This window comes from Dichotomopilus funicola, assembly GCF_033296635.1.
Source record: "Dichotomopilus funicola strain CBS 141.50 unplaced genomic scaffold C8A04scaffold_3, whole genome shotgun sequence".
Taxonomy (NCBI): domain Eukaryota; kingdom Fungi; phylum Ascomycota; class Sordariomycetes; order Sordariales; family Chaetomiaceae; genus Dichotomopilus; species Dichotomopilus funicola.
In genome coordinates, this window is record NW_026944024.1 from 603,802 (window position 1) to 619,012 (window position 15,211).

At 54.6% G+C, this 15,211-nt stretch overlaps 6 protein-coding genes across 6 annotated transcripts; 3 read left to right on the forward strand and 3 right to left on the reverse strand.

Annotated features, from left to right (window-relative positions):
* Positions 1-358: 358 nt before the first annotated feature.
* On the reverse strand, positions 359-1,186 carry C8A04DRAFT_24685 (uncharacterized protein; the record flags this gene model as incomplete). The annotated part of the gene is made up of 1 exon (XM_062779260.1): positions 359-1,186. The coding sequence occupies one exon, from the start codon at positions 1,184-1,186 to the stop codon at positions 359-361; it is 828 nt and encodes a 275-aa protein (XP_062640804.1).
* Positions 1,187-2,442: 1,256 nt separating this feature from the next.
* Positions 2,443-4,554, forward strand: C8A04DRAFT_24686 (kinase-like domain protein; the record flags this gene model as incomplete). Its single annotated transcript, XM_062779261.1, has 2 exons — positions 2,443-3,303; positions 3,376-4,554. The coding sequence occupies 2 exons, from the start codon at positions 2,443-2,445 to the stop codon at positions 4,552-4,554; spliced, it is 2,040 nt and encodes a 679-aa protein (XP_062640805.1).
* Positions 4,555-5,311: 757 nt separating this feature from the next.
* On the forward strand, positions 5,312-6,145 carry C8A04DRAFT_24687 (uncharacterized protein; the record flags this gene model as incomplete). Its single annotated transcript, XM_062779262.1, has 3 exons — positions 5,312-5,509; positions 5,593-5,828; positions 5,881-6,145. The coding sequence occupies 3 exons, from the start codon at positions 5,312-5,314 to the stop codon at positions 6,143-6,145; spliced, it is 699 nt and encodes a 232-aa protein (XP_062640806.1).
* Positions 6,146-8,711: 2,566 nt separating this feature from the next.
* C8A04DRAFT_9146 (uncharacterized protein) lies at positions 8,712-9,815 on the reverse strand (the record flags this gene model as incomplete). Its single annotated transcript, XM_062785371.1, has 4 exons — positions 8,712-8,819; positions 8,877-9,395; positions 9,483-9,577; positions 9,641-9,815. The coding sequence occupies 4 exons, from the start codon at positions 9,813-9,815 to the stop codon at positions 8,712-8,714; spliced, it is 897 nt and encodes a 298-aa protein (XP_062640807.1).
* A 1,695-nt stretch (positions 9,816-11,510) lies between these two features.
* Positions 11,511-13,472, reverse strand: C8A04DRAFT_34147 (uncharacterized protein; the record flags this gene model as incomplete). Its single annotated transcript, XM_062782730.1, has 1 exon — positions 11,511-13,472. The coding sequence occupies one exon, from the start codon at positions 13,470-13,472 to the stop codon at positions 11,511-11,513; it is 1,962 nt and encodes a 653-aa protein (XP_062640808.1).
* Positions 13,473-14,621: 1,149 nt separating this feature from the next.
* C8A04DRAFT_34148 (uncharacterized protein) lies at positions 14,622-15,077 on the forward strand (the record flags this gene model as incomplete). The annotated part of the gene is made up of 1 exon (XM_062782731.1): positions 14,622-15,077. The coding sequence occupies one exon, from the start codon at positions 14,622-14,624 to the stop codon at positions 15,075-15,077; it is 456 nt and encodes a 151-aa protein (XP_062640809.1).
* Positions 15,078-15,211: the final 134 nt, after the last annotated feature.

Sequence of the window (15,211 nt, forward strand, 5' to 3'; positions counted from 1 at the left end):
CATCGGTATCTGGTCGTTCGCGTAGTCCCAGGACTGTGGTACCTGAGACCCCTGGATACCTGACGTGAGAGGCTTCCGTAAATGGCCAAATCGTCGGCATTGCCAGCGATTGGCGCGGGGCTTCAGTGGATGGCCACATCATTATATCTTGGCACCGAGGCTACCAGCTCGACTTGCAGCTCACATGCACTCCTATGGAGGAAGGACGTGCTGCTCATGATAGGTTTACCTTGTACTGCCCGCCCCGGCCCAGTGTCTCATGCACCGGATCTCATCACTCACACTTGAGTATTCTTTTACCCAATGTTAGTCTCCACCCCTTCTCGAAGTATTAGTTAATTAATATCTTGTAGGCGTTTCATCCCTTGTAATTCTTCCGGGGCAGCGCCGCGATGCGGCTGCTCCTCCTCAGCGGTACTTCTGTTACTGCTGGCGCTGCCCGGCGCTTTACAGGCCGTGCAGTCGGGGGGTCCGCAACCGTCGCAGCGCCTCTCTTAGACGACCGGCGTCTGGTCGGCGACTCAGCAGGCTGTTCAGCAACTACTGTCGCCGCCTTGGCCGAAACGCGCTTCTTAGGAAGTTGTTTAGTAGGTGGCTCGGCAGGCTGTTCGGTCGGCTGCTCGGCAGGCTGCGCCGCCCGAGTTGAACGTCGCTTCGCAGATGGTGGCTGCCCCATCGCAGTCGGTGCTCCGGCAGCAACCTCGTCGCTGTGATTCTCAGCTCTCTCCCGCTTGCGTTTCCATGGCCGAGGTGGGTCCGGCGGCACACCGCGAGGCCGTTTACCGAACGCGGGTTGGTCAATCGGCGGTAGTGCGGCGAGCTCTGCTGCCTTCTTTGCCGCCTCGTCTTCCCACAGCGCGATCAAGGCCGGGGGTGGGGGGTTATCGTCGGCAGGCAGTCCCCTCTCGGCACGCATCTCCGCCAGCTGTGGCTCTAACGTATCAAGGCGTTTACGGCTATCCCGCACGAACGCGTGCTTCTTCGGATTGGTGACGATTTCAAGAAGGTGTTCACGGAACTCGAGGTGCAGAGCGTAGGCGTCGACATCATGCGCATCGGGAAGGGGAGGTTCGCTAGATTCGGGCGCGTCCTCCACTCGGCGATCAAAGTTCCGTTTCCTCCAGCGAAGAAAGCGTATCCAGTCGCCAAGCTCTGTAGTCCAATGCCCACCCTCATGTCCCGCCATCTCGATAGCCTCACGCGACTCCCACTCAGGATTGATTGGGTCTGGAGGAATGGAAATCAGGTCACGCGTCGGGCGGCCGGCGAGGGAGACAAGTTCATCCCGAATTTTTTTGGCTTCAGCAAGATAGAGCTCGACACTTGGCCGTGAAGGGAGATTTCTGCGAACGGGGAATGGTGAACCCAGGGCGTCAGCGGAGAAGCCACCAGAACACCAAGCATCACACCACACCAAAACTGGTTGCAAAACCTCGGACGCTTACCTACGTCAATCGCTTGGTAAGGGCATCAGGGTCAATGATGCTCTCGCGAGGCTGCACACGATGTACAACGCGCGGCAGTCGCGCGGATTGGTCGTTGGTTTGATCCATGGCCGATGTTTGGATGCCGCATGCATTGGGCGGAGGATGAGGAGGGTTTGATGCTTGATGTGTGAGAGAGTCGAATGCGTTGGCTTTCCAGGCTGTTTGGCTTCCAGCCCGTTGTGCAGGTTTGGCCCAATTACAGCACTGACGCGCCGCGGCAGCGGCGAAGCTGTTGACAGCAGGGCAACAACAGCCAACCATTTGGGCATCTCTCATCGGCTGCAGGGCCTGTAACGTCTCAGATAACCCTGTTCGTCCCCAATGGCGGCTAACTCGGTGGTTTGGTCCGAGACAAACCGTTTAGGGTCATGTCGGGCCGTTTCGGACCGTAACGGGCTGAGTGCCCAAGCAGATGCAGATGTTAGGCCAACCCGTACTTCGTAATGGGCAAACCACACCAAAAAACACGGCAGAGTCAGTCCTTGGACAACTTACTTTTCTACAGAATTGAAAAAAAGATCAAAAAGACTAAATGAAAAGAGTGAAAAAAAGACGAAGAAGAGTAAATCGATCAAAATCTGTGAATATTTGATCGAATGTTAATGGATTGGACCTGAGCCTTAGACTTAAGGTACCTAAGGTCCTAATCTGTTTTAGTCTGCCGCTTTTTTTTTGGCCACAGCGAGCCACCATGTTACAGGGCAGTAGTAACTCTGCCAGCCTTGCCTCGAGCAGCTTGCTCCGGACGGCCCAACTACTCCTCGGGCAAGAAATACAAGGTATATAGCGGTTCAGGCACCCGCCCTTTCTTCTCCTTGTCGTCTCCTCTCCTAGCATAACCATAAACAAGTCAACAGTAGCAACAGCTTTAGAAACAGCAACAGGATCTTATATGATTCCCACATTCCAATTCAGCCCCAGTACTGCCCCTCCCCGTGGACGGTGGACTCATACCATGGAGTATCGTCTTTCCTCTGGTACCGTGATTGAGCCATCCTCGGCCATCTTAGTGATCGACCCCGTGCCCGGTGTCACAGAGTCGGAGCTAATAGGCCGCAACGAGGGACGTGTCGGCCACCTGGTCGACGACGCCCTTCTCTCAGGTGCCACTGATCACGGGGATTCCCTCATCGTTCTTTCCCTCTCTCATCCGCCTCGCCTCGGCGAGCAGTTCGTCTTGGGCAGCGACGCCCCGACAACTGACATAGTCCTCGGCGTTCCTGGCCGCAAGGTCAGCGCTCGTCACCTCAGTTTTGGTTTTGACGAACAGGATCGTGTTATCATGCTCGACACCTCCAGGCTCGGCACCAGCGTATCCTACAACGACCAGCCGCTCTATGCCCGCCGTGGCACTCCCGGCCGCCCCTTTAGATGGGTTCTCCCTATCGGATATGAAGTTCGGGTCGAGATCGAGCCTTCCTTCAGGTTCAATATCCGTGTCCAGGATCACAGCTCCCATCTCGAAGAGTTCCGCGCCAAGCTCGAGTCTTTCCGCCATGAATGCCGTACGCGGGTCCCTGAGGTGTCTAATATTGACCTCGACGCAGACCTCCCGGTCACCGCCAGCGCCTTGACTCCTGCCTCCCCCGGCAGCGGCTTACCCAACTCCGCCGCTACCACCAATTTGGAGACCCCCGACGACAAAAGATTGCCTGGCCCCGAAGTGTATGTCGAGGGCCCCATCCTTGGCCGCGGCGGGAATGGCACCGTCAACAAATTCTACGCTGTCCGGGATTGGACTTGCTATGCTGGCAAGCGAATCGCGCATGACGTAGATCTTGAATATGAGGTTGACGTGCTGAAGAAACTAAGCCATGTTTGTGCTCCCTACTTCCGTCCCCCCGCTGTCTTGCCTGTAACTGGGGCTAACAATATGCCTCCCTCCCAGCCTCGAATCGTCCGCTATGTCGATACTTTTGAAGAAACTCAAACGCCTCTCAGCACTGTTCTCATCATGGAGTATTGCGCTGAAAAGACGCTCGCGCACCAATATCGGAAGCGTGAGCTTCAAATGGAGGAAACACTTCTTGTGCTTCAGCAATGCCTTGAAGCCCTCGTCTACTTGCACGAGTCGAACATCACCCACAGAGACATCAAGCCTCAAAACATCCTCTTCCGCTCCCGCAACCCTATTGACGTGGCCTTAGCCGACTTTGGCTGGGCCTCTAATGCGGCGGGATCCATGTCCACCGCCCAAATAGGCACCATTACCTACCTCGCCCCCGAAGTCCTCGCCCACCAACGATATCGAAACCCAATCGACATCTGGTCGCTTGGTGTAGTTGGCCTTGAATATCTCGAAGAGCTGCCGGACGAGGAAGAATGTGAAGATGAACTAGACTTCGCGATCGAGATCTCGGGTTACGCCGAGTCCTTAGCCACTGACTACCCCTCGCACGGTCACCTACTCCTCCTGAGCCAGATGCTGAGTCGGAAGCCTGCCAAACGGCCAACAGCCGTGGAATGCTTGAGGGCCGTGTCCGACTTGGTTGCCCAAGCCACGCCGCCGACCACACCGTCACCCCTTAGTCCTTTGACACGCGGGAGCCGTGAGCCCACCCTCAGTGACAGCCAGGCCACAGTCCGCGCCCCGCGTAACTCCCAGTACACACAGACGACCGTCCGCCGCTGGATCGACAGAACCAGCCCTCGCAACTCCAGGGACAACGGCGACGACTTAGAGGATGGAAACTCCAGGGACAACGGCGACGACTTAGAGGATGAAAACTCCCGGGGCAACGGCGACGACCAAGGGAATGGCAACTCTAGGGATAACGGCGACGACGACAGCCGCAATAGACGCTCGGATGTCCCTCCGCCTGAAACGCCCCAGCCTGCGAGCAGCGTTGTCCGGTTGGCATCACCAGAATACGAAGAGAACTACAGCCTTGGAGCTGGGCAGCCTGAGCCTCAAGCCTCGTCCGTTTCCGCCGTGCCAGCGGTCTCGGCGCTGCGGAAACGCAACCCCGATAGCTCAGGCTCAGGGCCAGGTTCGAACGGCTCAGATCGGCACGCCCGCAAGCGCCAGGCCACCTCCCAGAGGCTGTCCCTAAGCACTGCCAAGTAACAGCGAGGTGGGGAAGAGTGTCGGTTGTATTTGAGTTGATTAGGGGGTCCTCGCGTGGTCGGTTCGATGGAATTTGACGATTATTACTAGAATAGCTAGGTATATAGAAGCCGGATATCTATATACCTAGTTATAGCATTCTGTATTATTACTTGAACCTTGTTTTAAACTACTAATAATTTGAGTTGCTCTTGTTTATTGTTTTTCACTTTTTTGGTTTATTCGTTAGCTCTTTTTTCACTTTTTTGATTTAACTATGCTTTTTGTCTTTTTTCACTTTTTGGATATATGTTTTTTTGTCCTCTTTCACTTTTTGAGTTATGCTTTTTTGTCCTTATTCACTTTTTTGATTTACATAGTATTCTTTTTTGTCTCTTTTCACCTTTTTTGCTTTTTCTTTCTTGTCTTTTTTTTTTTTTGGCCACAGTGAGAGTGCCTCATGTGCCGCCAACGAACAACCACCATGAGTATTTGCAGTGCTGTGCTTAACGCGTCAACTAGCAAAACCTCGCACAGCTCCTGCAAAGGACGCGTGCATTTGCTTCATTAATAATTAATGCCCTTAAATGAGACTCAAATTGCAGCTTGGCTCGCAGAAATTACCACTTCATCGCCCTCGCAACAGCGCACTTGACAGCAAAGCGATCGGGATGTGAAGCCGCCTTTCAAACGCCGCAAGCTGTCTCTCTCTCACCCGTTGACCCCGTCAACCATGACGTCCCGAAGCTCATCGCCGCGTATGTGCAGAGCTATCAGCATGGACATCAGTGAAGTTGATGGCACATCACTCCCGCCGCCGTCGGATGTTTCGGGCAGGACATCGCCGACCAAGGCTCTCATGCGGCTCGAGCTCGACCCCGCGGGCATCGACTCGCGGTTTATGACGACAGAGGACAGTCAGATGCCTCAGGCTTTGGTCGCCTTGGTGAAAATTATGCGGCAGGTCAATGGACAGGTCGGCGTGGTGCTGAGTAGTTGCAAAATTCGCGGTCCGAGTCCCACTTCCTACCCCGGATGTCAGCTAACCCCCCGCCGCAGACGACGATTCCCGATCCCGATCTTGAAGACTTCTATGACCACGTATACTGTAAGGATGTCGCGATGGACTCTCCCGCCACGCTGCATGAGATGCGGAAGGTCGTGGACGGCGCCGCAGCCTGTCACATGGATGGACAAGCAGAGAGTGGTTGGAACAACCTGGTGCATACACCTCTCTTGGACGCCTCCCCCGCCCCCGCTTTCCGTCCTTATCGGTTCATTGACTTTTATCCATGGTATGTCAGTCAAGTCAGCTTGCTGTGTCGTACTTGATGCTAAAGCAGACAGTATGTCGGCATCAATCCTTCCTGAATACCTGCCTCCCACCGCCGGGAAGATGGTCGACTACGTCATGAGCGTGGAAGCGTGTGATGAGACCCCGGGGGACTCAACGGGGACAAATGTGCTGGCCGCAATAGAGGAGCTGAGGCGCCAGCTTCCGGCGAGCGTAATCAACCATACAGACTTCACAGCTGTGCGCAACCGGCCTATCGCCGTCAGCATCGAGACTAAGCGCCGAGGTCGCGGGCAAGAGGCTGCTGCAGATCTCTAGATGGGGACCTGGCACGCGGCTCAGTGGAGGAGGAGATCAAATCGCTTCCTTTCCTCCCAAGTCTTACCATTCACGGCCACCAGTGGGCGTTCGTGGCGAGCACGTTTGCCAACGGCAAGACTGTAAGTTGAAGTCTTTCATAGCCCGTGACTGGGCTTAATGTGACTTGGGCTCAATGTACTGATTCTCGCCCAGACCTTGTGGATTGTGGACTGAATGCCCAATCGGCTCTACGGTGACATTACTGGGCACCTTTGCCATTGCCGCCGGTATCAACCATCTGCGTCTCTGGACTCGGGATGTTTTCTGGCCCTGGTACAAAGGCAAAGTCTTCAGTCCCGATGCTCTGAAGGTAGCATCTCGGGGGCATGCGGGCGATGATGGGACAGAGTAGTGGAGATTTCACTGGAGTGGACATATTTGGTTTATCAGATACCCAACTCGACCCAAACCCTTCCGCCTCTCGCTCCTTTCATGGCCTTGTCCTTCGAGCGCAACTATCGTACACAAAGCCCAACATCATTACTCTTCGTCGGAAGGGCGATTAAAAGCCTGCATGTGGACCTGCCGCAATGCCATCAACACATGGGCCAATGGGAGAGGATACCGCTTCAAAGTCTGCTCGACCGCGGCCTGATCCGCGCTAACACCTTCCGCCGGGCACCCGAGAGTAAAGATGCCGAACCATGCCGCCTGCAGGAGCAGCGAAATATACTCTTTCTAGCTCCATGTCATGCCAACCAACACTGGATAAGCTTGCTGTAGCAAGCTGTCCTCGCCAAGTCCTGATGTTTGTGGCGGCCGGGGGAGGAACCAGAGCAGACACCTGGTCTTTGATCGCGCCGAAGAGACCTTGGCAACTTGAGTAGCGGGAATCGCCGTCTTGGCTTGGCGATGCAGATGGCCAGGTTGAATGACGGGCCGGGCGGGCGGGCTCGCAGCGGGATCGGCCAGCGTGAGCGCAGATCGTCGATATTGCAAGCTCCAAGCCGCAGGTAGTAAGTAGTATATTGTAAGTATGTATGCCAGGCGATATCATTCCATCACGTCATGCTTCCCGATTAGCGAGGCTTCTGGGGCATGATCGAGAGGTGAGGGCTCTCCTCATGCGATCGATCCTGGTCTAATCCCGCACACAACCTGTTAAACGCCGACATGTCCCCTGGAGCAGCCGTATATTGTTGCCATCGTGGTACTGTTAACGTTAAACAATATTGAACGAACCTGCCATACATACGCTGGAGATAAGGGCCCCCAAGATGAACCGCTGCGTTTAGGGTAAGGAAGGTGAGGGATCCTGCCTCGGCTGTTAGAAGTTGCAGTGCCCAAGAGATGAATGAGTGAGATGGATGAACGAGACATGACGGCCCTCCTCATCGTTTACCCCCGAGGAGCCTCCTATGGGGTGTGTATCTTGTCTCTCATCCCCTTGTCTTGAAGATGCTTCTGGTTGTTGGATAGTAACTAACTAGACGCCTAACGTTATTGGCCCAAGCTATTTCCCTTTTCGGACTCAACAAGACGAAGACGACGACCGGGCTCAATTACACTACTTCCTACCATAGATTCCGAGCTCAAAACCCCAAATCGTGCAAAGCTGGCTTTCATCTAACATCAGTGGTATAAAAACAAAACAAAATGGACCCAAAAACCCGTGCTGAGTGTAATATTCAACTCTCAAGTCCGAAACCACTCAGAAACATCCCTCTCACCACATTGGACGATTGGATCTCATGCTGGCTGCACCGACCGATCGGCACGGCTTCATCGGGATCTCAGCCGATGACGTCATCCCGGCATCCCATGCTCAACGTTCAACCCACCTTCTCTCAACCGAGGATAATCTCAACGGTCAAAGCCGGCCTCCCGTTTGAGCCGCTTAAAGCAGAATTAATGAGAGAAAGCGTCACGTGCATCGAGAGAGTGATTCCGAGAGGGGATTTCAAGAATTCAAGGATTTCAAGATTCCGGTCCTTCAATTAACTAATGGTGTCTCTCTCTTTGAACCGGGAGCGCTGTTGAGAGAGCCTCCCCAAAAAAGTAAAAATAAAAGTACCTTGTGTAGGCGCGTAGGAAGTCTATGCTCCTCCAAATAATAAATAAAAAGGGAATCTGAACGTCGAGGGATGGAGCCTCAGTCCCCACCCTTTCTCGATGCAAGCGAGTCAATACCCCAAGCCTTCACCCACGATCACGATCACTCCACCGCTCAACACAACTCGGCGGGAAGCCGGTTATGCCGGGCGTAATCGAGCCCCTGCCCAAAAAGCGAGCTCACGCGATCCAACCAAGTTCCCAACATTCATAACCAAAAAAAAGGGACAGATGTATCGGGGGTATCTCTAATGCCTAGTCCATGGTGCTGCAGGGTTGTCCTTGCTGCTTGGTCCCATTGCAAGTCATTGCCGCCCCGAGCCGGTCGGTGTTGTTGATATCCCAGAGCCATGCCCACTACCATCGGAAGCTATCACCCGGCGTGTTGTAAAGCGCTGTCCCGGTTGGGATCCCATCGGCCGGTTCTGGGTTGTTTTCGATTTCGGTTTCAGTTTGGACATGCGGGGGTCAATTAGCCCTTGATCGGCTTGGAATTTGAGGGACCGGCTGTGACGTCTGGCGTGCCGCTCCGGGACTTGCTGGGGTTTGGTTCGGAAAAGAGCTGGTGCTCATCGATGTACTATGGCGTGTAAGTAACGACTCAGTAAAAAGGGGTCAGCGTGCAACGTGAACATACCTCGACGACGGGGTCTGGAATCAGGTACCGGACACTGAGGTCCTTCTTCAAGAACAGCCGGACCTTGGTGGAGCTGATATCGTTCTGGATGACTTGGCTGATCACCCAGATGTTGTCCTCATACTGCCTAAGCGAAGCGAGAGCCTCGTCGATATCGGTCCCGGAACGCTCAACAATGAACGCACCGTACTGCCCAAGAATAGTATCCAGGTCTTGTGGTGCCCAGAGTCCGGGCTCGCCCATAGACATGACGAGATCGGCACCGGCAAGGAGCGCGATGCGCGCCTTCCTCCTCTGGCCATCGGTACCCTCGATGCCGCCCAAAACGGTGTTGATCTCGTGGTCAAAGTGGCGCAGGACCTTGGCGGTGGGCACGTATTGTGGCTCGCCCTTTTCGTCGCTGTTGACCGTCTCGAACGGGTCGACCATAAGCCAGGCCGACTGCTCGACGGCCCGTGAGCACATATTGACCCGGTGGTGACCCGGGGCCAGCCCCACCTTCTTGTAGGCGTCGCTGACCTGTCATCAAAAACCCGTCAGCATTTGTTTCAACATGTGATCCTATGCAAGCTACTGCTCGCGGAACCAATGGAAACAGGTACATACCGGCGACAAGTACCCAGCACAGACCTCAAAGTCTGTGTTGAAGCGGATAAAATCACCCGCCATCTCAAACATCCGGAGATGTAAAAACGTGATTGCTAATCGAAGAGAGTCTTGTCAGCGGCTGGAGAGAAAGGGTCTTGACAGGGCCTAGTACGCACGAGAGAATGAGCCGCAAGCAACCAGTACCAGGGGCGTCTTCCCGACTTGTGTCTGTCGCAACCTCAGTTTTTCCGTTGGGAAGGCATAGGGAGCCTGCTCCCCATCGGGGGTCGGTTGTTGCGCCGTGGGCGCCATTGGGGTTTGGGTGCCCGAATCACTGGTTCCGGAGGTCATCGTGGGTTCGTTTGGCTGGGAACCGTCCGTGATGGGATATCGAAGGGAACGTGGGTGGATTCGTTGAATCGTACGAATACAGTGCTGATCTGGTTATGCGCCTGGGGGCCAACCGATCACAGGCGCATGGACCGAGGAATGCGGGGCACTGCCGTTCCTGCACAGGAAGCAGGTCGGAGCCGACCGGGAATGCAAAGTTGCGCGGTCGCCGAAAGCCGGCGCAGCGAGTTTGCCAATTGGGGGAGGCCGCAGGGAATGGTGCAATCGCTAATGATATCGTCGGTTGGCGAGAAGGAGAGGGGGACTGCGCGGTATTTTATCCAGCAGACGGTCTCTGCTGTCAAGGTTTGGGAGGTTGAAGATGACAAGGGTGGCCAGGCAGAGGAGGCAGCAAGCGGGATGGGGGGTGTCGCTTCTTATTAAGCCACTGACGCGGGGGCTGAATGTGCAATGGGGGTCTGTGTTTTTTAGCGGAAAGAGGGAGAGTAATCAACTTAAAGCTTGTTAATGTCAAAGCCACCAAATAGAATTTCTCAATTGACCGTCCCCGGAGTTAACAAAGCTCCATTCGAACAAAAAGGCGCAACCCACTCTCTGATGCACGCAATGTGTGTTAGTTATTGGCAACCGCTTGCCCCGGCCTGACTGACTCAACGGGCAGGATTTCGCCGGCCCAGCGGCCTTGCGTTGGTTTTATTTACTGTTTCACAACCCTGTGTCTCGACAGAGCGCGCCTTTGTTGCACTGAACGCAGCACAAACATCAGGAGGCCCCAACACCAAGTACAAACCTAACGTGTGTGGAGTGGTAAATCGGGGCTTTTTCAGTTCCAAACCTACGCTTGTGTTTATATGGTTAGAAGTCATCTGGAACTACTGGGCGGTCATCTCCCCATCGTCGCGGACTTCCAGAGGAGACCGAGCTATCATCCGAGACCCCAAGTGGTACTGTACAACGGGATTGCGTAATGAAACACTTGTCGTCTGTAACACAAGGATATAACTCTTCAACGCCGTTCGTCGAGAGCTCCCGTCCTTCTCTCAACGCTCGGATTTCTGCAGTCGATGCATAGAGAAGGTGAGTGAGACCAGTTCTGATGGGGAGTGGGGGTTTTGAAAAATACCCCGCCAACAGTGCTGCAGTCACAGCGGCCCCCCACCTGGGCCTGGGCCGGGGCGGCTTCAAAGCTTCGTTCCAGTTCCTGCGGACACGAAGTTGGGCAAGTGTACTTCGGAGAAGTGTCGGAATTCGGCAGCACTTGGTCGGATTGTAAGTCCGAGGGGCCTGGAGTGAGACCTCCTTTTGTGACATTGAAGAGAGTTAATCCAAACTTCAACGGTGAAGGAAAACGTAAATGAAGAACTAAAGGTTACTTGCCTTACATAAGCAAATGTGCCTGGTCGAGCACTGCTCGCTCCCCCGATTTCGGAAGGCCTAAACGCCCAACATGAGCAGCGGTCTGGGATAAAAGCACCACGCCGAAGAAGAGTGGATCTCAAGAAGGATACCTTGCGGATAAACACCAGATTTTCAACTAATTATAAGTACGAATCAGAAGCTATTCATGAGCGTCTCCGTTGAGGAATCCCCAGGACCCACGACACCGAAAACCGTTGCCGGGCCCACGATATCACCCCCGGTCCAAACATACCCCTGAGCCCCTGAACTCCAAACCAGACTCCAAACTAGAAACCCTCAATATTCAAAACTCTCAAAAACAACCTGTTCCTCCCCAAGCCAATCCACCACCGATCTCAGCAACGCAGGGCTCGCACAAGCAAAATACTTCGTCCCCCTCACAATATCCCTAGCCTCCAACACATCCTCCCTCGTCAACCTCCTCCTCTCCACCTTCGCACCCAGTTCCTTCAGCTTCTCCACCACATCCTCATCAACATTGTTCTTGTCCCCCGTAACAAACACCCTTGTCACGCCACCCAACCCTTCGATCCTCTCAAACGAATCCACAGCCAGTGGCAGGTCCTCACCTCGCAAGCTCCAGAGCACTTCAAGCCCTTTATCTTCTTCTTCAGACCCCGCTGCAGAGCTCAATAATCCAGGGGCCTGAGCCAAAAGCGGCGTGATCCCAATCCCACCGGCAACAAACACCGCCTTGGTACGACTGTCGCTGTCCTCCGCACTGGTGGCACCCACTGGTGCAGAACCAGCAGAGGAAGAAGTCGGCACCGGAATCCGAAATGCCTCCGCCCCGCCTATTCCTAACACCCCAATCTCTAACGGAGCAAAGGTCGCGCCAAAGCGCTGGGAGAATAGTAGCTTGGTCGCTGGGCCGTGGAGGCGGACGGTGAGTTGAACTTTGACTTCGTCTTCCTTCCCCTTACCGGTGTCGTTCTCTTCCACGCTTGGCGGCGGCGGGGGGTTCGAGATGGTGAACGTCCGCACGTAGTCATCGTTCAAGCTCTGCGGGTCATCCTCGCGCATATGGCTGTACCCCTGGTCCAGCTCAGACGCGAAAGTGAGCGTGATATGTTGGCCGGGATGCCATGATCGAGGTTGTGGCTCCCGGTTCTTGAGGAGGAATGTTAAGCGGGCGATGGTTGGAGTGAGGATCTCGCGGTTTGTGAGGGTGAGTGTTGCGGTTGGGGAGGAAGTCGTCTCATCTGTGGCAGCTGCTGAAGACGGGGGAAGCTCGGTGGCGAGTCGTCGGACGGGGGGGTTATATGGGGATAGTTCCCCCGGCGTGCCGCGGATCGGGAGCCCGTCGTGGACGAACCGGGCCGCGTGGACGGTGATTTTGACGGCTAGGTTGGTGTGCGGCAGGAGAGCGGCCGCGTCGGGGCCGACGAGGAGTTGGGTTGAGCCGGTCAGGTACAGGATGTCGGAGGTGGTGTAGTCGGGGATTGCAATGCCGGCAAGCGGGTTGTTGTGGAGGTTGCCGAGGGTTTGGTAAAGGCGGTTACCGGAGTATTCTGGGTAGACCAGGGTGACGCTGTCGGGGGTGTTGCTGACTACGCGCACGAAGCCGGCTGGTCCGCCGCGGTGGTTGGTGTCCATGGTTTGGCCGTTGCTGGAGGATATAAAGAACATGTCCGCTTGCTCGATCAGCGCGAGGGCGCCGGTTGGGAGGGGGAGGGAAGATGAGATGAGCAGTGGCGAAGGGATGTGGGCGCGGATATCTTTGATGTTGAGATACTTGGGGCAGTTTCCCAGGCTTTCTTGGACGTGCATGGCGAGCTGGGCTTCGGCGACGGTGTTGCTGTCGGACTTGCTTGCAACAGACCCGACAACCATTTTGCCTGCCATTTTAACCCGGTCTCGCGTCTCCAGGTCGACACTGAGAGCGCTCATCAGCTTGATGTTCTCAGGCTGATACACCTCGCCATCGACTGCCTCTCCCAAGAGAGCCTGTATCACGGGGTCATGTGTCTTGTCGACTAAACCCTGCACGCCTAGAATTCCTTCTGCCACTGGCCGCGCAAACCCGCGCTCACCGCCCCAGATGGTTGTCCACGGTCGGCCTTCATCATCCAATGTTCCGACAGCTACAAGCGGGGAGACGGTGACTCGGTAGCCGTAGGCTGGCGGGAAGCCGTGGTTTGTGGGATTCTGACGACTGGAGGTCGGCACCTTGAGAAGCTTATGAACGGCTAGCTCTCCAGAGTGCCACCCATTGCTGTTATCAAGCAGTGTTGCCATGGTTGGTGGGCTGTTGTAACCCAGAAGGTCGAATTGGGACGCAAATCCAAAGTTGTGGAATTGGGGTTGCTGACTGTGGTTTCCAGTACCAGAGCTTGCGAGGCTAAGAAACAGAAGGCATTGCAGTAAAGGGTTCATGGGGTATGATGATTCATCGCCGACACCACAGTGCTATTTATCTTGAGGAAAACTATTAGCATTTTCTCGGTAAACCTGTCGTCATGTTGTTGTTCACTCAGACGATATAGAAGTCTGACAAATCGCTGACATCAGCTAGCCTTGTCGGGAGAAAGGCGCAATGGCCGGCCATGCAGCTTGACAAATCACCGTCTCGAATGATGCGGATTTCGCCCAACTTGACCTCCGTACCGGAAAATAATTCCTACGAAGTCCAAAAATACCGCTGTGATACAATGGAGGAGAAGAGCGTGCGAGGTCAGATTAGCTGAGCTCGTCTAACCGTCTGCTTGAATCGCAGTAGGTACTAGAACTTCTAAGAGACGATATCGACTTAGGCGACTGTAAGTAATTACATGTGCATTGGCGTATGCGCGGCACTGTATCATTTGACATGGTCGATCTGTACTTCGAGATGCGCTTTCGAGCCTCAGAGGAAGGTCCACCTTCCTTATTGAGTCCAGCCCTCCCCACTGCATTATCGCCGTTTAAAAGTGTAACTCCCGACTTTTATAGTCCGTCATGAGGCCCCCTCCGCCAATTCCGGGTGCGCTGCCCTACTGTCCACAGCCTGTCCTTCAAAACGAGCTCGAAGCGTCGTAAGGAATCTTGCTCGCCAGAGGTTTCGGTCTCGTTAAAGAGGCACCTACAATGGGGGTGAGAACCTCGATTAAGCGACAAGTATTCCCGACTTCGCCTCATTCCAAAAACACACAGCGCCCCTGATATGATACATGCGGCCAGACTAGAAGAATGTGCCTAGAATCCCTGATTGGGCGGAATCGCATGCGGTGCTATGCAGGCGAGGCGTTATTGAGCAGGCTCTCTCTCGCAGCAGCGCAGGGTATCTTCCCCTCACCCCTTCAGCTTTTCATTCTCCAAGGCTCTACCTGCCACCACCGCTCCCGGTCTCCATCCCCTTGCTCAGTTCGATTGGCTACTCAACCCTATTATAGGGAAGATTTTCAGCCCATGACCGACCCCCTCTCTGTAGCTGGCTTAGTTGCTGGCTTGCTGTCATTAGGTCTCCAAGTCAGCGGCGGCATCACACAATACATCGACGCCTTGGAATGTCGCGAAGCCGAGATTGCGTCAGCGAAGCGGCAGAATGACACTCTACAGACCCTACTACAGGTCGTCAACTCCTCCCTGATACCGCTTCAGCGCGAGCAACCTACTGTAACACTAACTGTTCAACACTGTGTCGACGTCTGTAACGATGAACTCAAGAAGCTTGGCGAACTAGTCGTCAAGCTTGCTCCTCAACCACCTTCGCCGAGTGGGGTTGATAGCCAAAGGAGCAAATGGAAAGCCCATGGCGACAAGCTTCGCTACCCTTTCAGTCGTCCAAAACTCCAACAACTCGAAGACAGACTGCGTAATGCTAATGCATCTCTCCAATTAGCGTTACAAACATTGGAGCTGTGAGAACACTTCACACCCAAATTGTATGCCGTGTGGGTACGCATGCTGATATACCTGGTAGAAGCCTGTCACAAAAGGGGATTAAACAGCTGGCTACTATCGAATCGACGTCTTAAGCCCTGTCTACTGACCTCTGT